The 27399-nt window shown below is 32.8% G+C and overlaps 1 protein-coding gene across 1 annotated transcript in view; it reads left to right on the top strand.

Moving 5' to 3' along the window:
* LOC136974382 (uncharacterized) overlaps positions 1-23642 on the top strand; it is a 37877-nt gene extending 14235 nt beyond the window's left edge. Inside the window, exon 2 of the mRNA XM_067269238.1 lies at positions 20864-23642. Within this exon, the coding sequence (XP_067125339.1) occupies positions 20864-22284 (1421 nt within the window). The 3' untranslated portion in view covers positions 22285-23642. The remainder of the gene's footprint in view (positions 1-20863) is intronic.
* The last annotated feature ends 3757 nt before the right edge of the window (positions 23643-27399 follow it).

Raw genomic sequence — 27399 nt, 5'->3', positions numbered from 1 at the left:
TAGCTGCAGCACCACCTGCATCAACTGGAAGGAGGAATTAAATCTATCGTTAGCCTGAATAGAAAAACATAGAAAACCCTCATAGAAACCGACTCTTAATTGCCATGTATGCAAGAATTCATGTGCCCGTTGCAACAGATTTCGGTCTACAGGAGTTCGATTTATTTAAAGATTCACTTTCCATTTTGAAGCGTTCCATCAGATCTCACCCGAAGAAGAACTGCTCAAACGTTCAAAAACATTTGTGATAAACTGTAATTTCACAAAGCACACCAGTAACAGGTTTGTAACGAAGTGACTATCTCCCACATGGTAAAACATTGATTATTCTCAATTAATGTCTCAATTTGATCACTATCAACTTCATCTGATCTACCTGACTGTGGAGCATCATCCAGTGAGAAATCTCCAGCAAACCACTTTTGACATGTTCAGTTAGTCACAGCACCTTCTCTATACACTGCACAATTTTTTTTTTTGTGTTTTAGTTGCATTTTTATCTTTCTTGAAATAATGAAGAATAATATACTGAAAATGTTGCTTATTTTCCCTTCTATCTTTGATACTAAATTAGCAAAACAAAAAGTTACCAATTTTGATAAACTTTACTTAAAATCACACTGATATGACTGTTGTCACATTACAGTCTAATAAAACTGTTTTGAATGAAGTTATTCAAGATATCCAACTAAGCACTACTAGAGCCATCTTATCAAGAAAACCAAATGAACTTTTTGGCCAACTCAATAATTTGGCCAGTTATTGTGAAATATTCATAAACTGCAGATTTCTTCTATGATCCCTGATTTATTATAAATAAGAGGTGTGTTTAATTTATATTTTTACTAGAAAAAAATATTTAAACCAGATATATTTTTTAAGAAAAACATTCAGTATATTTTATAGCTTAATTTAAATTAAAAAGTGTACCTCTGATCATTGTAATTTCTGCAAGAAAAAGTATTCACTCTTCTTCCAGATTTCTAAACCACTAGTCAGTCATTATAAGTAAACATGATATACAGGTAGGGTTGCCACCTATCCGGGTTTGACCTGGAGACTCCGGGTTTCACTGAGTTATCTCTGGGCTCCGGGTTTAATTAATATTTCTCCGGGTTGTGCAAGAAGGTTCTCGAAGTCGGTTATTCCAGTGGAATAACCGACTTCGAGAACCTTCTACCCACCCTCAACTATCCCAGGTGTGGGGAATGAAATAATAGAGAGCAGGAGGCCCTCGGGGCAAGTTTCCATTAGTTAAGACACTTTTGGCCGAGACACCTAAGAAGAAAGACGTGCGATCGGTGAGAAACACGTGGAGCAACGAGTACCCTTTTCCTAAAAACTTATTTCTTCCTAAGATCTTCTTATTCTCTAATCTTTTTCTCTCTTAATATTAAGTAGGTTAAGAATATAGGATTAAGTTAGTTGTTAAGTGCGATTAAAAATTGTGTAATTACGTGATGCGAAAATTGTATACACGAATCTGTGTTATTAAGCGGGCTCATTTTTGGTGTAATTGCACCATATTTTGTCTCTACACACGATAGGGAGATGCAATAGAATTGGGACCTGTATATTTATGTATCTTGTGTTCGCTTGAAAATAAAGTATATTACATCGTCATTATTCAAGTCGCACAGCATACTAGCCCCTAAGTCTATTCAAGTAGTTCTTGACGAACTCGGAATCAATAACGGCAAAGTGATTTCGTTTTCTTTGGCTAATGATGCATCTAACAGAGGCAACAAAAAAATGCTCCCGATTGCAGTTCAATATTTTCATTTAGAAAAAGGAATTCAAAACAGAATTGTTGACTTTTATGAAGGTCCAAATGAAAATTCTAAGGCAATTGATACAAGATTATTGAATTGTCTTCAAGAATATAAACTTGATTTATCAAATTTAAGTTCTTATTCTGCAGATAATGCATCTGTTAATTACGGCAAGAACAAATCTGTTTACAGAAAATTAACCGACCTTAATCCGTGAATTTTGAAAAGTAATTGTAACTGTCACGTAATACGTAATGCAGCCAGACACGCATGTAAGTTATTATCTCTCGATGTTGAAAACAGTATTAAAAATATATGTTGAATTTTCTATTAGCTCTAAAAAAACTGAAGAACTAAAACAATGCTTTGAGTTTTTGGAATTAGAATACGACAATATTATTCAACACGTGAGAACAAGATGGCTCTTTTTTCATAAAGCTCTAGAAAAAATTGTTAATTTATATAAATAAAAAAATTGTATATGTATACATATAGGTTTTTTTTTTGGTTTCTTAAATCGTCGTCTCTGGGTAAGACTAAGTTATGAGGTGGCAACCCTATATACAGGATGAGTCATAAGTCTCCATACAAATGGTGAAAGTGGTGACTAATGTTTATTTTTTTTGTACAAATGGTATCATATAATGCAACAGAATAATGTCAGTCTGTTCTTCCTTTGTTAGTGGCATTTCTTTTCAATTGGTTCACTTTCCTGAAAATGAAAAAGAAATTAGTCACAGCTTTCATCATTTCTATGGAGACTTATGACTCACTCTGTATAAATTATCAATTTATTAAAAACAAAATAATAATAAAAGGAGTCAAAGTTCTCAAATATCGACCAACTCCAAAGCCCTGGTTGCTAGTGATTGCATTTTCATATTAGTCCACTTACTTAGAATAAGTCTCTGTAAGCCATCAGCAATGCAGGTGACCCAAAGAAATTTCTGGTTACATTCTTGTATAATGATGATGATTGGATTGAAATTGATTTTTTAAGAAGAGTTTCTAATGAAGTGTTTATACCATTTTCACAGGATGTACTGTAGTATTTTTATTACAATATGCGTTTTACTATTGAAATCAAAAATACATAATTTCAATATCTTGAGCCTAAAGCTCATTTGGGTTTAAAGAAAAGAAGCTTAAACTGTAAAGTAGCCAAACTATCTCTGAAAAACCTTTTATGATGGTTCTTTTAAACTATTACATCTAGCTAAACCATTACTATAAACTATTACTGCTTGTCAGTATTGGATTAAAATTATTTACAAAATAGATCTATGAGTTCTGCAAATGCAGAGAGAGATCTTAACCCGATTAACGGAAAAGACCACAGCAGAAAATAACCTTACACTATTCATAATATTGGTATAGGTCCAGACAAGTATGCTTTTGCTTTAGTAAAATATTCTTTCCAGTGAACTTTCCTGGTGCAGCACAGTCCCTACAATGTAAATGCATACATTGTAGGGATTGTGGTGCATAATGCCAAAATTTCCACTTGACGATATTTTGATTAAAGTAGTGATAAAAATATAATACTGGCAATAAAAACCCCATAGTTTGCTTATTTTTAAATTCAGTGTGAAATTGAATCACAAAGCATTCTTCAAGAAAAATAACAGAATGTCATATTCCTATGCAATGGCAGTCCTGTGTGCCACACGCCTAGTGATGTCATGACATTGCATAGTAAGTTTGGACAGGAAAGCAGGAAGTGATGGTGAGAACCAAAGGCAGCTTTCATGCAATGCTGCCCAGTGTTTCCAGTTTGGGGATTTTTTATTGACTGGCAGAAAATTTGGGGTGACATTTTTTCACTTTGATCTTTTTTCAGTAGACTAAAGCATGAAAAATTTTGACATGACAAAACAGATTTGCTTAAATAGTACTTCACAGGTTATTTGGAATTATTCAAAAGCTTTCACTTATAAATATGAAGCATTTAAGATGTTACTTTTGATTTTTGGACTCCAAACTGATAAGACTACCAGCACCTGCAATAATTAGTAAAATTGTTAGTGATAAGTAATTTGAAGTGGCAAAAAAAAATTAAAAACTCTTGAAATAATTGGCAATTTTTTAAACTTTTCCAGGGTAACCCCTGCATTGTATTAACAATGCATGCATTTACATTATGAGCTCAAGTCTTTAAACCCAAAGAAGGGCTTTAAATATGGTCAAAAATGTTTGTTCTAAATAAATGAGTTACTGGAATTTCAAAAGTGAATTTATACTGTTATTGCTTCTGTATCTAGTTGGTTTCCCACATAGTACTGTACATTGCACAAACTTGATAAATATTTGATAAGACCGTAAGTAGCTTGGTCATGTGGATCAAGTCTTAAGCAGCACTCCAGTAACTTGTAATGCAGCACCTTCAAGATTCCATTCATAGCTGAGCAACCCAGTTAACTTTGTAGTCATCTTTTATACACATTAGTGATGTCATTTACATAAATTCATAAAATTGTTTGATTCACAAATCATTTTTATTTATTTATTTATTGGAACTGTTGTTTATAATTCTGGTATAATTATGTAATGTAGTTCCACTGTAAATTCCGTATAGTTAATGGAAATTAGTAAGCTGGAAAGCATTGGGATAGCAGTTGAGATTTAACAAAATAACTTTAAGAACTTAAGATAATGGAAAGAAAAAAAAACAAGTAACATGGGTAACTAAACATGACTATAGATAAAATTCTGTTTTTATTTTAATCCGTTTAAATGTTATGTATTGAAACTATGAGATATACAGTGGAACCTTGGTATACAACCTTAATCAGTTCCTGATGTTTGGACTTATACCGAACAGGACATATACCAAACCAACCTTTCTCGTAAGAAGTAATGTAAAAACGATTAATCCGTTCTCGTGTAAAAAAAAATCCTCTTGATATGGTATATTAATAAAGTTGTAAAATAATTGAAACACTGTTTGAGCACATTTAATGTCTTTATTTTTCACGATTGTCGATATCGTCGTTCTCGGAATACGGTATGCAACAGTTAAATCTCGAACGTGCATGCCACCTTCGTATTTCTCAACAATCTCTTTTTTTCAGTTCCATTGTGATTCTAGTAATTTTTTTTAGTTTTCTGTTGCTTTTCATTTGCCTTTTTTGCAATTCATGATTAATAAAAATAATAAAGTTTTACTTACAAATTAGAATCGGAAGAAATTTAACAAAGTTATAGACCGTGGCACCGCGAACGTCTAGTCTGGTCTAGTACATTGATAGTGCTGCTTGTTCGTAGATGGTGCGTATAACTGAATTAAGTCGTATACCGAGCAAAATTTGTTTCGTCCGAAAAGGACGTATTCTAAAGCAGACATTTACCGAGGTACCACTGTATATTAGTATAATATGCCCTTCATTAATGTCTGTAGTGTATAGTGGGGTTGAATTTATGTGCATAAAGTGCAACTATGGCGTTTACTATTAGTTTAAATGTCAAAATTTTGTTCAAATTACGTGAAATTTAAAATATTTGACATTAGAACGTAGTCCTCATTTAATTTGAAAATCACCTGTACTTAGCAAACGACAGTAGATTTTTCCACTTAATGTTGAGTATTTTAAAGCTATTATTTCATTTTTTCCCTGAAGCTTGTTGCTTTAAAATGTTTTTTATTTCTTGTTTTTTCTTTTGTATTGGATATTAGATTAAACTTGTAAGACATCATATAAAAAATACATACAATTTATGTTCACTAATAAATCATAAGTGGACTGTTCATGTTCTTATGAACAGTCCACTTAAGATTTATTACTGAACATAAGTAGGTTTCCATAATGGAGAATTTGCTAAGGAAAGCTATAATTTCTTAATGGAGATGGATATGTGGCAGAAGATGTGATGAGCACCTATATGCTTTCACCATGGTTCCCAACAGACATCCTGTTTCTGCCTAAGGTAATAAATATAAAATATTTTCCAAGTTTTGTACTTACAAGGGGACCTTACGGTCTCGGAAATTCAGTTCGGGACGAGACTTCGCAGGTTAGTAGTATACCTCAAGGGTGTCCACCCAGAAAAATTTTAAAGCGCACTAGCCAGAAGATTCCGAAAAAAAAGGCTCTAAAGTTTTAAGTGCAGCTCATATACTGATCAATTTTACGGCATGGCAACGTAGTGAAATGGCTGAGTCTGTAGAGAGGTTTCTTGCCACACTGGTGAGCTGGGTTCAATCCTACTGCTGCCTATTTTTTTTTCTTTTTTTAAAATTGTTTTAAAAATTATACCTTTTAAAATAAAGTTAATAACCTAAAAATATTATTAATTAAATCATAAATAATTCTACTTTATTTATGAAATGACTGTTACAGCTAATTAAAATGTGAATTAAAGATAATATTTTATTTTTAAAAAGTTACATAATTTCAAATGCATTTTTAATGGAGGTAAATTAAAACTTTAATTACCACTGTAACAAATTTTCGGGTAGGGTTTTATTTATATAAAAATTTGTCAATTTTTTATTTTACATACAATCACCAGAATGATAATTATCATAAAAACATCGAAAACAAGAACTATCATTCTGGTGATTGTATGTAAAATAAAAAATTGACAAATTTTTATATAAATAAAACCCTACCCGAAAATTTGTTACAGTGGTAATTAAAGTTTTAATTTACCTCCATTAAAAATGCATTTGAAATTATGTAACTTTTTAAAAATAAAATATTATCTTTAATTCACATTTTAATTAGCTGTAACAGTCATTTCATAAATAAAGTAGAATTATTTATGATTTAATTAATAATATTTTTAGGTTATTAACTTTATTTTAAAAGGTATAATTTTTAAAACAATTTTAAAAAAAGAAAAAAAAATAGGCAGCAGTAGGATTGAACCCAGCTCACCAGTGTGGCAAGAAACCTCCCTACAGACTCAGCCATTTCACTACGTTGCCATGCTGTAAAATTGATCAGTATATGAGCTGCACTTAAAACTTTAGAGCCTTTTTTTTCGAAATCTTCTGGCTAGTGCGCTTTAAAATTTTTCTGGGTGGACACCCTTGAGGTATACTACTAACCTGCGAAGTCTCGTCCCGAACTGAATTTCCGAGACCGTAAGGTCCCCTTGTTAGTTTATAGATTGAAAATCTTTGTAACAAAGAATTGCACATTTTGTTTCTATAAACTATTTAGCTGATAAAAATAAAAAATTAAAAAAATAATTTATATTTCAGTACATTGATACTGTTTTATATGATGTGACAGATTGTGTTTAAATTTAATGTTTCCATTATTGAACATATTGCACTTGTCTGCAAGCTTAAAGTATTCATTTTTGGCATAATAAATAAATGAATGCACACATGAATTTATAAATTATCAGTATTTTTAGCTTCCATTAGGAATATTCTGAAATGATTTTTGATTTGAGACAATGAAAAAGAGTGTTTTTATATTTTGAAATTTGTGAAATTGTCCAAATTAGTTTAGTCTTTTCATTTAAAAAATCATGCAATTTCATTAGTTTTCTTATGATTTTTGAAATAAAACATTTATATTTTTACAAAAATGTTTCAGAGATTGAGCTTTCTGTGAAATATTTTATCATTACACAACGTTTCACTTCTACATTAAAGAAGTCTTGGATTCAGAATGATGAGCAAGATGCATATACAATAATTCAATGCAATCTAGTACACTTGTTACAAATATTCTTAGCATACTCCTGGACATTATAATAATTATTATTTAAAAAATGAGAAAAAAAATTACTTTGGTTATCAAAGCTATGGAATATCATATGACTTTCCTTTATAAACACTTTCATCTTTAATTAATCAATTAAGGCTTTTCAGTGCTTACACTGTTATCCTCAACCTAAATCAAGAAATGCTATGTTTTTTTTAACCTTTTGTGTTTTTCTTTATTTCATTCATCTAAGTACATCAAAGTCAAACTACTTCAAACAGCCTTTACTCTGCAGTAAAATTAATTCTTTAATCTAACGTTTTCGGTTAGCTTTACTAACCCTCTTCAGGATTGCCAAAAATCTTGAGGATTTTTTGGCAATCCTGAAGAGGGTTAGTAAAGCTAACCGAAAACGTTAGATTAAAGAATTAATTTTACTGCAGAGTAAAGGTTGTTTGAAGTAGTTTGTTTGTAGTAATGCAGTGTGCAGTACATAGTACATCAAAGTCTTCATTTCTTCATCTTATTTAGCATCCATTCCAAATTCTTGCATGGTATTGTGATTTTTCTAATTCTTTTACATGTCTGTACCATTTTAAGTTTCTTTCCTCCATCTTTTTATTTGCATTAAAGTGTTGAATCTTTATTGTCTTTCTCTTTTGTAATACTGTTTGTATAGATAAATTTTCTCACTCTATCAGAAGCAGTGGAACACCAAGAAGGGGAACCAAGCACATTTCAAAGAAAAAGGGGGAAGAAAGAAATTTTTCCAAAAATCTTTTAAATCTTTTCTTAATTAAAATTTATTTTTTTATTTGTATTGTGTTATGTCTTCTATTTCTGTACTACTAACGAATTAGTGGTCACATAGGTTTGAATCTGAGATATAATGCTGGATTGAGTATGAAAGCTTACTTTGAAGATAAAAGACAGGTAGATACACTAGCAAAACTAACTGAAGTGAAAATTTCACCTATGATAGTACAAGGAATATTTTGAAGTCTATCCAAATATTTCATTGCAATTAAACCCTCTTCCTATTTGTATTTTTATCAAATTGTGAAATCAATGGAGGATACCTTCAACATAGGTAAACAAACAGACCTAAATACTTGACAGAAGCAATCTCAAGCTTCTAAGCTTAGGTAAAATCTCCAAATCCTGATGTATTTGTGAGAAAATGAAATATAATTGCAATAGAATATGGGAAAGAGATCATTGGTGTTCCAAATGTCAAAACAAAATGGTTTATCCAACAAATCAATAAATACTGTAAATGCAACTGAAAAGAAAGGTTAACTTAGTATGGATATGTGTGATTAAATTTAAAATATTGCTTTAAACTAGAAAAGCAATTTAGGTACTGTAGAGTACATCCTACTTATTAAGTTTGTCTTTATGAATGATGTAATAATGCAAGGAATCTATGATAATGAGACAAATGTTTCTATTATAAACAAACATATATAAATTAATTAAACATAAAGATTGTCAAATATGAAACAGAAAAAATAAAATTATGCACAATAAAAATACACCATCATATATATGGATCAGATCAAGTTAAACTTAACCATAGGAAAGCTATCAAATCGGGTAGAACTATTAGTATTAGAAATAGTTCCTCATTCTTACTGAACCTAGATTTAATGAAACTTCTTAATCTAAGTATGGGTAAAAATTGTGTAATATTTTAAACTATCTTTCTAGACAACAAAGAAATAGTAAACAAAATCAGTATGAATTACAGCACAATGTTAAGAAAAAATATATAAATCAAGAGGACCAAATAAATGTCACTAGCAGGACTGTTCAATGAGATAAATGAGACACCCGATCAAACAGATATTTAAAGTAAAGTGGATGGAAATAAACCACACTGTTAGTTTAACTTTGGGCAAATTTGGTATTGAATGTTTAGAACTAGAATAATGTAAGATTGAACTAATGAATAGCATACCAATAAATTTAAGGCCCTACAAATGTTTTTCAATGACTGAAATTGATAAATGAATAAATTGAAACGCTCTTAAGACTAACTTTATTAGAAAATCTATATTGCCCTGTGTGTTTCCTATGTTGTCTATTAGTGTTACAGGAATGTAACATTGGTAGACAAGAGAGTTGGTGGAAAAAATCTAGACTGTGCATCAACAATTAAAAATGAAAATAAATTTGTCATAGCTGATAACTATCCTTTTCTTAGAATTAGAATACATAATGGATCAATTATATGATTCAGAATACTTCATCACCATGACATTAGTTCTGGTTTCTGGTATATAAAAACTAATCTGAAAGATACTTGTAAAACTGTTTTTGTCACAATGAATGATCATTTCAAATGGTTTGTTCTGCCCTTCTGGTTTCAGAACTTTCCTGCCATATTAATACTTTGCTGAATAAAAATAATTTGCATGAGTTTACTCATAATTATTTAGATGATATTCTAAAACATTCCAAGTCTTATGGTCAATATTTGATACATCTTGAACTGGTACTAAATGTCCTCAGGAAAGAAAAGGTAAATTTAAAACTAAGTAAATGTAAATTTTCTAGAAAAAAATCATTACTTGCATGAGCCATGTTATTTCTAAAAATAACACCATTAAGTGGGATAACAAAAGATCGATACAAGAGTTCCTCTCCCAAAAATGTGAAACAAATCAATTTCTTGGAAAAGTGATACATTAACTCAAATTCATTCATAACTGTCAAAAGCATTTAATGTCTGGCCCAATACTTGCACTATTCAGCCCAATGGAGGAAAGTATTCTTTATACTGATGAAAGTGTAGTGATATTCCATTAACTCAGGATTGTTGGGACTAGTGCAGGGCTGAGTTATTGAATATGCTGCCTTATTGGACAGTAAAGTTTTTTTTAATTCAATTATTTCCTGGACACAATTTCACATATCTTTGCTATAAAACTGTACAAAATTGCCTTTTATGATTGTTTAACACTAATTATTCCAGCTTGAAACAAGTACACACTATTCTTACTTTATGCTTTGTAGATTTTTATTGCATATAAACAAAAACTCCAAGTACATGAACATTAGTGTACTGTAGCTGTTTCCATGTTAATTATTGATTCCAAGCATGCTAAACATTTCTGTTTCTCATATCAAATATGTGCACTAATATTATTTGTTAATATAGATACAATTGTTTGGTTGTGAATCCTATTAGTTTTTAAAAAATGCAATTTTAATACTATATACCAAAAATAGAATCTCTAAAAACTTGATGAAGACTTATCAATAAAGCCATAAACATTAGTTTTAACTAAAATTAATTGCTGGAAAACTGTATAAGGTGTGTTCAGTGTCTTTATACAGAGGTTGCTCTGGAAATTTTAAAAATATTGCCAACCATTTTGCCAGTTTTAAATTTTTTTGTCACTTCAAATTATTTATCGCCACCAGTTTTACTTACTAATTAATACAGGGCACTAATTAATAAGTGCTGGTAATTTTATCAGCTTGGCATCTGGAAAGCAAAAATTGTTTAGTTTTTTTACATCTAACATTATTATTTTATCATATCATTAGCATTATTATTGCTATTATTATTCCTCACATTTAAAGCTTATAAAACAAGAGATTAAGAATTGTGACATCATTTCCCATTTATCAAAAACTAGTCTTTGTAGATTTAACTGTTTTATGTTGGATAGATAAAACTTTTATACATATTTTCACTCATGATTACATACTATGTCCTCACAAATGAATAAGCTTCAGACATTACTGCACATGGATGAAAAGACAAGTTGCAGCATTTTATTTTTTTAATTGTTAATATTATGGACAATTTCCTCATGTGTTTGTGTTTGTTACACTACAAATATCACAATACCCCCATATCTGAAAATAAATATGAAGAAATAATAATTTAACAACATAAAAGAGTTAAATCTACAGAGACTTGTTTCTACTAAACAGGAAATGATGTCACAATTCTTCATCTCTTGTTTTACAAGCTTTAAATATGAGTAGTAGTAGTAGTAATAATAATAATAATACACTCTCAGACATTCACACGTTAGTTTATGCTGGGGCAGTCACACTAGTTAACACACCATGGACTGAAAATATAATCACACACAAAACACAATTCTGTCACAAGCCTGCCTGACAGAGAAGAATAGAAACACAAATAAACAACATTAGACAGCAATTAGACAGGCTGATACAATACACTAAAAACAACATAACACCCAAATTAAAGAAACAACTCAAAAATATTTTCAAGAAAATCAAAACACACGCAAAACATAAACATCATAACACACACATTACAGAATACATTGATACAATAAAACAAAAACTTGCAGCCAAAGCACGTATACTCATGCAATACAAAATATGTACACTATGAAAACAACAAAATAAGTTATTTACAAACAATGAAAAATCTTTTACAGACAAATTAGTATCCAAACAAACACTGATACACAGCACAGTGGCACACCAACAGAAGAACTTGCAACTTATTGGTTGTCTCTTTGGTCCAGTGCTATAACACACAATGCTCATGCAGGCTGGATCAAGGAAGAGAACAGAAACTTGCACAACATACCAACTATGCCCTGTGCTGAAATAAACATACACGACATTTGCTATGCTGTGAACACCTGGTGTAGACAACATTCAGAATTTCTGATACAAAAAATTTACATCACTGCACCAAGAACTAGCTAAACATCTAACACACATCATCATCAATCCACAAGACATGCCAAAATTTCTTACTCAGGGTATCACCTACATGAAACCTAAAAACAACAATACCACAGACCCCACACAATACAGACCAGTTACACATGTGCGAGGGCCAAGATCTAATGAAGAAATTTTGTTTTTGTTCAATTTATTAATCATTTTTAATTCCACTGAAATTTGATGTTGAACTGTTTCCCACGGACTTACTTCCCTGTTGAAAATGACACACCGAATGTGTCATTCTCAGAACTAAACAAACATTTGACCATTGGTCCAAGATCACTAAAAACCTCATAGCCCAGTCATGGAAAAAACCCAGGAGGAGCCCCCAATAAAAAGAAGGGGATAAGAACAATCAGGAGCAGTTGTGTTAATGACAACTGCTCCTGATAGTTCTCCCTCCTTTTCTAAGTGTGTGTGTGTTCAGACTCGTCGTCGCTTGCCACTCGTTGCCGCTCAAGAAACAAGGATTATTACATCAGGGAAAGAGGACAAAAGGAGGATTACATCTAGGACTTATTAGAATTTTAAGATACTTCATCTTGCGAACTTACTGTGAGCTCTCTCTCTTGATCAGGGATGCAGTAGATCCTAATTATCATACTAAGCTTAGAATGCTGTCATAAGACTTGTAAATAACAATATTCACCAATAAACCTTTTTGTTAATTGTTAACTTGTTGGAGTGTACTTCCTTGGGTAGTCTCCTTCCGCCTCCATTCCGAATCCAGAAGCCTACACACATGACCGCTCGCGTAACAAAATTGGCAGCTGTTTTGGTTTCTGTGTCTATCTGATAAAGACACAGTGGTGTCATCCTGATAAGGTACCAAAGAGGTACCGTACGACTCTGTGGTCACACGTTTTCCAACACTATAAATTACTAACATCCTGTATCGCAAACAAATATACAAACATGTTGAAAAACATGACATTCTTACAGAACAACAAAAAGGTTGTTGTAGAAATCACAGGGAATGCAAAGAACAGTTACTCATAGTCATTCTACGGCAAACACACAAACAACACATGGGATATATAGACTACTAAGGATATATAGACAGAAAAGCATTTGACAGCATTCCACACAGTTTGCTACTTCATATTATATTCTACACATGTACAAAATACATCCATCACTCATTGCATTCTTCCAAAACACTATCCAGCACTGGAGAGCAACACTACGTCTCAGGGTTAGTAACACTTCCATACAAACAAACTAAATATTCATTAGGCAAGGAAATTTTTCAAGGAGATTCCTTGAGTCCTCTCTGGTTCTGCTTAGCCCTGAACCCATTATCCAACATGTTAAACAACACGTAATATGATTACAATATCAGACATGAAAAAACAACACAGTTTACACTGTCACATCTCACATACATGGACGACATAAAACTTTATGCATCCACACAAAAACAACTTCATCAACTCCTACAAATCACACATTCATACACCAAGGACATACAAATGGAATTTGGCCTAGACAAATGCAAAACACTTCACATAGAAAAAGGAATCCGAAGAAAGAAGATTTTGCACTTGGAAATGGAGACGTTATTGAATCCATGGAAGAGGGCGAGTTCTACAAGTATTTAGGATTCCAACAGGCCAAACTAACAGAACATGCGCAAATAAAGAAAAGATTAATTAAAGAATACCAAAGTAGGCTAAATGCTATTCTCAGACCACAGTTAAAGCAATAAACACACATGTCATCCCAGTACTCACATATTCTTTTGGAGTTATACATTAGACTCACACAGATCTCGAGCAACTCCAAAGGAAAACAAGAACAACACTCACTAAGCATAAATATCATCATCCTAAATCTGCCACAGAAAGATTAACTCTTCCGTATAATGATGGTGGATATGGCCTGATTGACATAGTTAACTTTCACTACAAACAAATATGGACATTGCAAGAGTTTTTCTACAAAAAAACAAGAAACATCACAGTTACATAAAGCAGTAACTCTAGCAGACTGAATAACACACCATTAAATTTACACTCACATCATACAGACACGATACAACATATAAAAAGCATAGACACTGTTAAGCAATCATGGGCTCAAAAGGCACTCCATGGCAGGCATCTTTATGATCTGGCCCAGGATTTTGTTGACAAAACTGCGGCAAACAGCTGGTTAGCTCGGGGATGCCTCTTTGGGGAGACAGAAGGATTCATGATCGCCATACAGGATCAGGTCATAAATACTAAAACTACAGAAAACACAAACTCAGAGATACAACATTCTTAAACGACACATGCAGAAAATGTCACATTATGCCAGAAACTATACAACACACCACTTCTGGTTGAAGGCCCTTGGCACAGACAGATTATTTACATAGACATAATTAAGTAGCAAATATATTATATTAAGAGCTTGCAAAGAAACACAAATTATTAGACATCTACGAACCATACTACAATTACATTCCACTGACAGTATTGGAGAAAAACATGCACAAAATGTACTATGACAGAGCCATAATCACAGATAAAACACTTTACCACAACAGACCAGACATCACACTCATTGACAAACACAATAAAATCACATACATTATAGACATATCCATTCCAAACACTCACAATGTACAAAACACATGCACTGAAAACTCATACGCAAGTACACAGAACTCGCCCAGGAAATAAAGCATCTGTGGAGGATGGATAGGGTGCTTATTCTAGCTGTAATTCTCTCCTCTACAAATGTGATACCACACACACTACATAAAAGCCTGGGCACATTACAATTGAATAGAAACAGCAGTGGCGTGTCGTGACATTTGATGATAGGAAAGCTGTGTTTCTGTAAGAAGCCGACTTACAGGGCAATCAATTAATTGCGTGTCTGGGCCCTTTCATATTCATTTGTTCGATAAGCCAGTAAAAACTGCATACTTCTTTAAATGTATTTTTAATAGATTATCTGACGTACTTAATAAATAAGAAAGTTCAATATTAGATTCAATAAATTCCATTATTAGATTCAATAAATTCCCTATGCCCTCTAAATGCCAATTCTCGCTTCGAGAAAAAACACATAACATCTATTAATTTAGATATATCTATTAATCGTAATTATCTCGTTATAATTTTCAATATTTATTTTATATTGTTTACCAATGTTAAATTCTATTCGCTTCGATTTCCAAATTGCTTCAATTTTACGAAAGAATCGTCATTCGTCATAAATTTTATCGTCAAAATGTCAATTTTTTTGTCGACGTATTTATATTTAATTTAGGCATCGGTCTTTCTCTTTTAATAATGTTCTCTTATTCGTTATATGGTCTGAAGCCAAAACTTTTTTAAAATAAATTTTTGAATCACTAGCCATGATATAAAGGCTAAAATTAAAATTATCAGAAAAACTTACTTGGTAAAACAAAATGTGTGACGAATATACATGCCTAGTACAAAAAATTCTTCAATTGTATGAATATACTTTTAAAGAAACTTATCATTAAATATAACTTTGTGAAATAACGTACATAAAAATAACAAAATATTCTTTACTTTTTAAATCTTAAAACAACCCACTTAGTGAAATACTGTAGCTCCCTACGAGTGGCTAACGAATGGAATCGGAGACGGTCCAGGTAGGTGTGTGCGTGCCAAATCCCGAGGGTGCCGATACCGGTCGATGTCGAATGCCTCTTTTGTCGCATCACTAGTATATATTGAAGGACGCGACGGGGTTGTCGTAGATTTTAAACGTTTCTCACCATAGCCGTAAAAATCTAAATACGTTAAACTTAACCGATTGTCCGTCGTTCGTTTTGTAACTAATTCATTTTAGGACCGAGTGTTTGCGGAAATTTCCAAAATTCACAACTTTTCGGTCACTCTCGTCGAACTGGAAAAATTTCTGTCTTTATTACATCTAATATTATGAAGAGATCAGACCCCACTGTACTCGGCAAGAGATCGGTTCGGTTAAGCTTCTGTTTAAGTAAAATTTCGGCTCTTTCATTGGGGTTTTATTTATGTTTCTAATTCCCTAATCTCTTAATTATTTAACTACTACTTAAGTAGAAATAAGTCAAAACCGGTTACTTTGTACTCGAATATCTGTAGTCTCGGGAAAGAAGTGGAAAGAAATTTGTAAAAGATACATAATGCAGTTATAATAAAATATTAATTTTAATTAATGCAAAGTACGTTAAAATATGAAAATTTATAAAATACAAGGGAAGGTCATTGGAAGGTGGAATCGGCACTTCCATCATCGCCTTCAATGACAGCACGCCACTTAGAAACACATACATCACACTACAGAAGGCTACTATATTGAATATGTGTCATATTGTGAGGAAATTCCTGAATACAAACACACACATTGATACATTTCTTTAATTTTTGTTTTGGTTACTATGCCTTGACTTTGGTCCGGCATAGTACACAGACACCAGTGTTAATTAATTAATTAATTAATTGAGTACATCTTACATAACCCAATATAATAATAATAATATAGTAAAATGTTACCGACCTTAAGATTGATGGATATTTCATCAATCTTAAAGGCTGCAGCATATACACCAACATATACCGGAAACCCATGTACCAGCCAATCTTTATTCTGTACAACTCATCTGATCCTTTCTGCATCAAATTCTCACATTTAGATCTCTAATTGAAAGAGCATACCCACACTGTGTAAGTGTTACAAACATAGTAAAGGAATTAAAATACATTGATAAACTTTCTAAACAGCACAGTTATCCAAGTATATTAAAACTAACTTCCAAAATATAATTTTGTTTCTTGTTTTTACATTTATTAATATATTTATTTTGTTCGTGCAAAATAAAAAATAATTTTGTATGATACAATAGCCACGATTATTTTTTTCAAAAACGGGAAAGTTTTGTTAGGCATCAACAAAAATTCAACCTGGGGCAACACACAACGGAAAGAAATTTCAACATTGGATAGGTTAATTTCACCAAAAATGCCTCGTGGCCATGGCCAAGGCCAGCAAAGTTTGAACGATTACACTCAAAACCAGTGATGCCAAAGAAGATTGGAGAATGCGAACAAGACCCGTCGTGAGCATTGAAGTGATCCTGCTTAATATAATTTAGTATGATACGCCAGGTACTTGTAGTAGGAAGTAGAGTTCACTGTGTACGGCTTTATTACTAGTTTTTCTTTTTTCTAGCTGCTAGTGAGCCTTCTTAGTAGTGAGTCTCCAAGACAGCCTTGTCCCGAAACTGGCCTTGCCATTTTACTTGTTTCAACATATAACTGGACAACAAATGCATCCTCTCAACAGAATACCATAAGAACGTGCATTGTAAATTATTTTCCCACACTCAAAAAAAATCCACAAGGAGGGTATTCAAAAAAAAAAAAACAGCATAAGAGTTGCACATAAATGCAATCATACAATTTTAAATGTATTCAGGAATGATAAACTAGAAAAAAAAGTTCCACCACACTGGGTGCATACTCCATCCTTCTGGTAGATCAAAATTTTTAACATAAACTCACATACATTGGAGCCACCATGAGGGAACCTGAAAGCATCATTATAAATGCAAGGAACATCATTATACAATTAACAGGAATATGAATAGCACAGTCTTAGCCAACTGCACCAGGGAATAGGACATACACTTTGCATAGGAACACAGCAATAATCCAATCAAATAGAAATCCTAATGACCTCTCGCACTTGGAAATGATAGAAATATTTAAAACCTACAAAAAGCAAATGTGCATTAATTTTAGGAATGAGACCAGTCTATCCACTGTGTGGAAATGAAACTTGAACTTTGACATATCAGTTAACAAAAATAAACTATTTTAAAATTTAAATGATTACTTCATTCTTCTTCATATTTTCAACAAACTAATTAATCAGTGAAATTTTTATCATAAGGCCTTGATTGAACTTTGTTTAGCCATTGGATCTGTGGACTTTTTTTTCCTATCATTTACATCTTTATCTGATTTATAAGCAGTACTCTTCTGATTGAAGTCATGGATATTTAAAGACAAAAAAACCTATTCCAGCAATTATATTTTTAAATTCAAGATTAAATAAATTAATTTAAAAATAAAAAATAATCTATTTTATTCTGTACACATTTGGCAGTGTTGTACACATTTACTTGTATTCTCAATTTACCAATTTTATGTATTTAAATAATTTTTATTTAGAACATAATATTTAAACTTTAAAGAATTCTATTCAAAACTGTTCGATCCTGACAATGGCTACACAGATAGCCAAAAGGCATTAGATGAATTTAAAAATAATTGCTGGAATAGGTTTTTTTGTCTTTAAATATTTACAATAATTCAGTTCAAGCTGAATATATGAATTGATGGAGTTCAGAATTTCAACAAGGAATTTTTTGTTGAAATTAGTTACACTTGTTTTTAATCAGCTCTGTGCTCCATGATATGACAATATAATTAGATACTTGTTTTACATGGTTGTACATTTCTGAGCATCCAGACCCATACCCTTGAATTTTGCTTCAATTTGACCACTGAAAAGTGTTCAAACAAGAATTGTGGCAAATATTGTTTTTCTAAAATGTTAATTTTGTGAAAATAACTACAGTATTTCTGAATTATTTGCTTGTTAATTGGTTTCATTATCATAATGTAATTAATTATTAACATTATTTTAATTGTAAAATTCACTTTTATGGGGTATATTTATGTTGTATCTTTTATAAGTTGTACTAGTGCACTCACATACAGAAAAACATGTTTTTCTGTATGGGAGAAAATAAAATATTTTGATCAATTTTAACTGGATATTAGAAAAAACTGGTGACACCTCATAAGTATGCTAGTATGACTTGTAGAGGATTAAAATTTTACATTTTGATATCTTAGTAATGGATTCTTTTCCACAACTGAAATTTTGTAGGATAATGAACAATAAATGTACTTTTGTGTAATACTAAAATTACTTAATTCCAAGAGTCAGCCTATGAACACTACTTGTAAAAACAAAATGAACCACAAAATAAGTTTTTAATAATAATATTTTTCACTAAATATAAAATTTTTAAATATTTGAAATCTTATTAAATTTTATTAACAATGCAGGAGTGTCCAAATTCCTGACTTGTAGCATATATTGAGCATAGGCCTATATGATCTTGTTTAATAATATATAGTTGAATTAGAAAGTAAGTTCATAAGTCCTGTTATTCAAGATACAAAACTTGTCAAAATATATACAGTACAATAGAGAGTTCTGTTTTCATGTTGTGATTAAAAATATCTGTTAAAAAAAAACACAACTGTAGCTATTCAACATGGCTGACCTATTTGGAAACCTAGTCTCAAATATCATTAAAAGGGTTATGTAAGTTCATTATATAAAAGCATCTGGTTTTCATAATGATATGATTCTTTGTTGAAATGTCCAACCACAAATGGCATAAAGACTTAAAGCTTTAGACCAGGGGTGGCCAACATACAGTCCGCGGGCTGGATCCGGCCCGCGTAATGGGTTTATCCGGCCCGCAATTAATTTTTTAAAGTTAGCTACTTAACTTTCAATAATTGGCGGAATGGATTCGTGATACTTCTTCATGTTTTAAAAAAATTCCATTGTAGAAATTTACAACTTTTGCATTCGTCTGTTATAAATTTACACTATTTGAAGAACGAAAGATCCCACACTCACTGAAACTCATCTGCTATTCCGTCATGTCACTCTGTTTATGCTGATGTGTGACACCTGCCTGTCAACATTTTTTTTTTTTTGCTTGTATGTTTCTTCACATTGTAAAATGATATTGCACATGCGTCAGGAACTTCTGTTACTTAACATGATTTAATTTTAATATTTCGTCTGGCCTGTGAAAGAATTTTTCTTCCCAGTCCAGCCCAGGGGCAAAAACTGTTGGCCATCCCTGCTTTAGACTGTACCGCTTATAGTCCAGACTTAACATAGATAAATTTGAAAATAGATTAAAATTTTTATCTGTTTTCAATCTTAAAAGAGCACTTGCCAAGATAAAAACATTGCTAACTTGCAATGATGTCAAATATGCTAGTCTAATCTGGTTGTTCTTTATTGTGAATTTGTGGTAGACAAAATTATCAAATGATGTAACAAATATCTACTTATCAAAGACATCAGCATACTTTTTAATACACATGAAACACTACTGATTTTAAACAGAACGTGCTCAGCAAATAATTACATAATCATAACACACCTTTTACATTGTCGAGGTAGTTTTATTGAAAACTAATGTTTTCGGCCTATTCTATAGGCCATCCTCAGGTTGAATTGGAACATCTGCATTCCAAAAATGGAATACGTATATTTAAATTCAAAAATTGACAACGTATAAAAATAAGAAAATAACAGAAGAGTAATGTATAAAAATATAAAATAAAAAACAAGTTCAGATATAGTAATAAATCTGAGTTTGTTTTTTATATGTTAGTTTTCAATAAAACTACCTCGGCAATGTAAGGTGTGTTATGAATATCACTGTACTGGTGCCTTTATCTTGAAAACTGCTCTTTCAAGATGTTTCATTATTTACTGACATATTATAAACTTTTTGATCAACTTGCTGTAGTTGTTGTTATAATTTTTTGTAAAGCTTAAAAACAATTTTTTAAGCTTTACAAAACAAAAAATAATTTTACTGTTGACTTTTATAATATATTTATGTAAAAAATTTTTTTTCAGTTACTTTAAAGCAAAGGACTCTCAATCCAAATATTCAGAGGTTACGTTTTGGACATGCCCGACATCTTCTTTCGACTTCTAAAATTAGAAAGATTAGACTTCGTTGCCATCAACAAATAAAACAATCTAAACTTACTCAACCTGAAACAAAATATCCAAATGGTGATCGAGACGATGGTGATAGTAATGATATTAGCTTTTTTGTGCATGCTACAAATGAAAATCTTGTTAAATGGAATGAAGGGGTAAAATGTCTGCATTGTAGTTATGTTGCTCGAAGTACTATGCGATTAGAAGAACATGTTTCCAGTGCTCATGCTAAAGATATTATTTACAAATGTAGATTGTGTGATTTTACATGCAAATGGAATAGAGAATACTATCAGCATATGAAAACACATTTCTTGGGTCCACCATTTCGATGTGATTCTTGCGATTACACATGTGATCGTATTCAGCTTTTGTTATCGCATCGAATGAGACACACCGACGAAAGACCATTCAAGTGTGAAGACTGTGATTATTCTTGTCGAACTAAAGCAAATTTGGCTGTTCATGCTCGTTGCCATACTGGAGAAAAGCCTTATAGGTGTGAACACTGTGGACGTTGCTTTGCCGTTAAAGGAACCCTCGACCAGCATTTAGCTACTCATAGTAATGATCGCCCCTTTCTATGTGATATTTGTGGTTTTTCTACCAAATATCAGTCTCATTTAGTTTCTCATAGACGCATTCATTCAGGAGATGTATTTCATTGTCAGCATCCTAACTGTAATTACTCTACACCTAAACGTAGTCAACTATCCTCTCATATGAGAACACACACAGCAGTACGTTCTCATATATGCTCAACGTGCGGAAGAGGTTTTATTGAAAAAAGCCATTTAGTGAGACACGAAAGAATTCATCTGAACGAAAAGCCTTTCAAATGCGAAGAATGTGATTACAGCAGCACCAGAAGAGATAAATTGAAGGAACACATTCGAAAACATCACGGAGTGAATGCAACTGCCCGTGCCCCATATAAACCTCGTAAGCCTCGCCGTCAAAACTTAATTTCAACTTGTTACCCAACAAATTTTCCAACAGATAATTCTTTATATCAATCACAACATGCCTTAAATCACTGCAAACAAGAAATGACAAGAGGGGATAGTTGCAATATTGCTACGAGCATATATAATTTTGCCCATGCCGCACCACACGGAAGAACAGATCCTACAGACCGTATCTCTAGTGTGCTGCATCAGTCTAACAGTACTGTCGATCCTCACGTACTTCATCCCGAACAAAGGTTATTACACAATAGTCAATTGCCTGTCGCTTCGAATCTTAATGCAGGAAACATAATGGACATCGGAAGCGGATTACACCAACCTGCCCAGTTCGGCGGGCTTGGTTCCTTTATGTCAATGTTTTAATTCCTTGTTATTTTTCTTTACTCGCACCATTCTATTTTTACATATATTTTTGCAATTACTAAAATATCGTAACAATCAATTTTCTGTGATTTATCGACTCAAATGCTTGCTGGTAAGTACTTCAACAATCAAATCTCGATTTTTGAATTTCAAATTTAGCATGTTTTCGTCTTTAAACAAAATAGATATTTTGATCTATATCACGTAGTATTTTTGTGAAAGTATAATAATCTAACAATAACATTTTATTTTCATTAATGTTTTGAGTACAAACTTCTATATATAAACACATGCATATACATACAAACACAGACACACACACACACACATACATACATACACTATAAATATATATATATATATCAGTTTGTATTCACATATTTTTCCCTAATCTGAAATTTTGAAAGTTTATCATGTCAATATAATGTAATTAGAAAGACATAATTATCGAAAAGTGATAAATTTTTGCCAAAAATATTAAACTGGTGAACATGTTTTACCTTTTCTTTTCACATTCTTAACTCTGTTACCATCATTTTTAAAATTAGCAAAAAATTTAAAAAACGTTTTAGAAATCAAAAATTTTTTTTTGTGATTTATAAGGTATAAGAACTTGACATTTTTTGAAGTTTAAACAACTAATATCACATTTAAGAAGGAAGAAAAAAGATAAAATTTAAATGCTCATGGATATATTTATTTGTTATTATCTTGTTCAAATTTTTCAGATTTCTAGTGCATGTTTCCAACGTGAAAATCTCAGTGAACGTTTCATCACTATAATATATCTGTACATATTTAATTTCAGTATAACAAAACAAAACAAGCTTCATTTATTATTATGAGAAGAAAAAAATAATGTTAATAAGAAAATTAATTGTTGAGAGTTACGTTCTTTGAATCCAAGATGTATTTATGAATTTTTAAAAATCACAACTTTAAAAAGTTATTATTCTTGACAGAATATTTGATTATTTCATTTTAAAAAAAATTAAAAAGTTAACAATTTGTTGAATATATTTGCAATGGATGTTTGTTTTTGATATTCATATTGTATGTGTATTCTTAAAATTTGTCTTTTCTTTTTTGTTAATATACTAAAAGTATATATATATATACATAAAATATATATATAAATACCTTATAAAAAATATATATATATATATTTTAGAATTTTTATTTGTAATTTAACTTGCATTTTTTTTTTATAAGTTTGTGCTTCTGTTAAGAATTATGAACCATATTTTAAAATTTTAGTTACTGGCTCAGTCTATGTTGTCATATAGTAAACAATTTCATATATATTTTTACAATATGTAATGTTCTAACATGTTCCAATAAATAATACTCTATCCAAATGTTGGATTTTGTTTTGTTTTTATGAATATATTTATAATAAGTTTATGATGTTAGTAACCAAAATTTAATAATTTAACTAGAGAGTTTGCATAGTTTCAGCTATAAAGCTTGGATTTACATGGAAAATATTGGATTGTAACGGCTTACAATTCCCCTTGATTACAAGAATTGTGAGCCATTGTGGAGAATGGTGTTAAAAATAATGCATCATAAAGTCTATGATGAGTGTTATAAATTCCATCACAATTAATTTGATATCATTAGATGGTTTCATGTTGCTAATCCATCCAGTATTCAGTAAAGTGAACTGACCAAATTCATCTTCCAAGCTGTTGGCACCATTACCATCATGAAGTACCTCAAGTGTTGTAATTGGACCAAACATTTCTATACAAATAAATATGAACTGTTCAATAAGGTTAGTTTCATGATATACTATAGTATAATTTGAAGTTACTCTCATTGGAAATACTTTCAGGTTGCTATTCAGTTGACTTGAATAGGTTAGGTTAGGTTAAATACTAAGTACACAATCATTAATTGTATCTTGACCTACCTTCAGCACCTTGAGTGGGCAGGCCTTACGTTATCCTTCTTGTGGATAAGAGGCCACTTGGGCATAGATGGTAATGAGGGCCGACCTTCTTGCAAAGATGGCCACTTGATTGCAGAGAGAAGCAGCCTTTGGAAAGCTCCCTAGCTGCTGGCTTCATACTGAATTGAAAAACTACACCACGAAAAGCTGGCAACTTAGATGGGACAACGAAAACACGGAATGATCAACACACGAATTTCTTCTAATTATTAAGAACAGGCAAAAAACGGATTTCTTTGTTCCAGACTACCATATGTCCCAAATTTTGATTGGTCATGGGAACTTCCATTCCTACTTAAGGAGGTTCCTACAAAAAGGAAACGGAAAGTGTGACTGCCCACTTTGAGAAGAAGAAGATACCGCTCACATTCTCTTTATGTGCAGCAAGTACACCTCGCAGTGGAAAATCTTCATCAACTCCATATATCATCATGAGCTACAATCAATCAATCAATTATTCTATTAATGCATGAAAAGAATGCATGTCCAGCATCGCTAGGCATAGCTGGAACAGAAATACAGAAATTATTACAAAGAATCAAGTATACATAATTAGTAATGTGTACAAAACGTGAGGAAACATTGGTTACTATACAGAATAGGCATAATTGCAGAGGATACAATGATGTACATGTTGGGTAGGATTTACAGAATAATGGGACAATATAGGAATACAGTATACAGAGATACAATTAAGTTAATGTACAGTACATATATACAAAGGAGTGCCAAACCTTGGCAGAAAATAAACATAGTGATGTTTGCAGTTACCAAGATTGCATACAATGACAGGATAGCAGTATTACAATGAATGATGCCGTATGCCATTAAAAGAAATATACCTGAGTACAGAGACATAGAGACGACGACAATAGATTACAGCAATTACACTGTGAACAAGAAAGAAAGATGATGGTTAGTTTGAAGGAGAGTTGCGCGTGGGGACGTTTGTCCTCTGATTGTACTGATTGATGAGGAGAATAAATTGGTCGTAAGTTTCTTTATCATTAATTAGGTTGTTTAAGAATTCATAGTGGTTCTGAGGCCAGTTGCCTTGCTTGTGGTTTACCAGAATACGGAGAAGTGTCCTCTCAGGCTCCAGCATTGCGCAGTCCAGGATGTAGTGCAGGCTGTCGTCCTGGGTGTTACAAGTAGGGCAAATGCCACTATTTTGAGGGTTGACAAAACGTCTTAGGTAGGCATTAAATTGGCCATGGTTTGATAAGAACTGAGTGAGCTGAAAATTCGGGGTAATCCACTTGTAGGAGTAAATTGCAGAGATGTCCGGGAAGAATTGATAAGTAATATTTTGGACTAGGTCCCAGTCTTGCCAGCTGGCGAGTAGATCATTCCACAAAAGGTTTTTGATGGTCTGTAAGTTTAGCTTGTTTTATTCAATAGGAAGTGTATCATCGGTGGCAGCAGATTTAGCAAGGGCGTCGGCCCTTTCATTGCCGATGTTTCCTTGGTGGGCCCGGATCTGATTAATACAGATGGAGTTATCTGACTTTTTGAGAGCCTCCTGGATTTTCCTAGCAATTGGGTGCATGTTCCTACGGCTGAGGAGGGAGATGGCAGAGTTACTATTAGAGTAATTAGCGATGTTTACATTGTGGTAATTTGTGGAGCACCAGTCGATGGCCAGTTTGATAGCAAGCAGCTCAGACTGAAAGACCGAGCAGCTGCCAAACAGCCTCCCCCTACGTTGGAAAATCTCAGTATCATTCTGATAGACAATGAAGCTGCATCCCACCTGATTACCAGCCTTGGAGCCATCAGTGTAGATGCTAATAGAAGGCCCAGAGAGGAAAGTGTGGGAGAAGTTGGTAATATCGTTTGGGTAAGGTGCATTGCTAATGTCGATGGGACATTCAAGCACATCAGCCTGAATAACACCTATACTAGTGTTAATATTCTTGCCCCATTTGATTTTCCAAATATCGTAATACAGTTTAATCACCTTGTCTATCGGTGGCCTCTTGCATATGACCTGGAGGCTGATATTGGAGGTAGTGCGGTAAGCCTTAGCAATGTGTAATAGGGCAGTCCTCTGAGCAGAGATAAGTTTCCGGTGAGAGTGGGATTTGGTGACAACATTCCCCCAGGTGCCGCAGCCGTAGATTATGCCCATGGCTTCCGAAGTTAAGGCCCAGCAGTTCTTGGCCACTCTGGAGAAAGAATGAAAAATAAGACTGACTCTGTCACAGGTGTGTCTAATATGTTGTTCCCAGGAAAGATGGTAGTCAAGAGTGACCCCCAGGTATTTTAATGTCTTCTTGATTTTTATGGAGTGGCCATCCATTTTTATGGTAGGGATCCTTTTATAGAGGTTGGGCTTGCAGGGATTTGTGAATATAATGCCTTTAGTTTTGTGCAGGTTGAAGTGTAGTTTGCGACGAATGCCCCAGTGATGTATATTATGCAGGATATTAGTGGCCTTCCTTTCCAGGTCAGCTCTGGTCGAGCCACCAACCAGGACCATAATGTCATCCACGTATGCGGTGAGTGAGTCCTGTCCAAAACTGGAGTTCAGAAATTCATTGAATGTGACATTCCACAAAAAAGGGCCGCATACAGAGCCCTACGGGCAACCCCTAATGAGAGTTTTTCGCTGAGAAATGCTACCGACCTGGAGAATGGCTTTCCAGTTATTTAAGTAGTGCCATATAAGCTTAAAAAGGTTTGTGGGGCAGGCATACTCACTGAGTCTCTTTAGGATTAAGGGCCACCAGACACTGTCAAAAGCCTTCTCTATGTCTAGACTAATGCCTAGGACATATTTGTGCTGGCAGAGTAGTTGGCGGATGGTAGAAGTGACATTGTTGATGGTGTCATTTGAAGATTTTTGGTGCCTGAACCCGAATTGTGCCTGGTGATCTAAGATGGTGGGTGACTTCCAAGTGCCAGGTTAGCCTTGTGGCAATTAACTTTTCCAGCACCTTCCCCAAGATAGGGAGCAGCGAAACCGGCCTACAGGTGGTAGACTTAGGCTTTGGGATGGGGACCAGCTTGGCAACTTTCCAGGCATCTGGGAAGATGCCGTGTGTCAGACAAGTGTTGTACATATGCAGTAATTCAGAAGGAAACAGGTCCCAGAGCTTCTTAGCCAGTTTTGTTGAAATGCCGTCTAGGCCAGGCGCTTTCATGGCCAGAAGATCATT

This window comes from Centruroides vittatus, unplaced genomic scaffold (genome assembly GCF_030686945.1).
Source record: "Centruroides vittatus isolate TY-2023 unplaced genomic scaffold, ASM3068694v2 contig_349, whole genome shotgun sequence".
NCBI lineage: Eukaryota > Metazoa > Arthropoda > Arachnida > Scorpiones > Buthidae > Centruroides > Centruroides vittatus.
The sequence above is the reverse complement of the archived record's forward strand: the minus strand, read 5'-3'. Positions and strand labels throughout refer to the sequence as shown.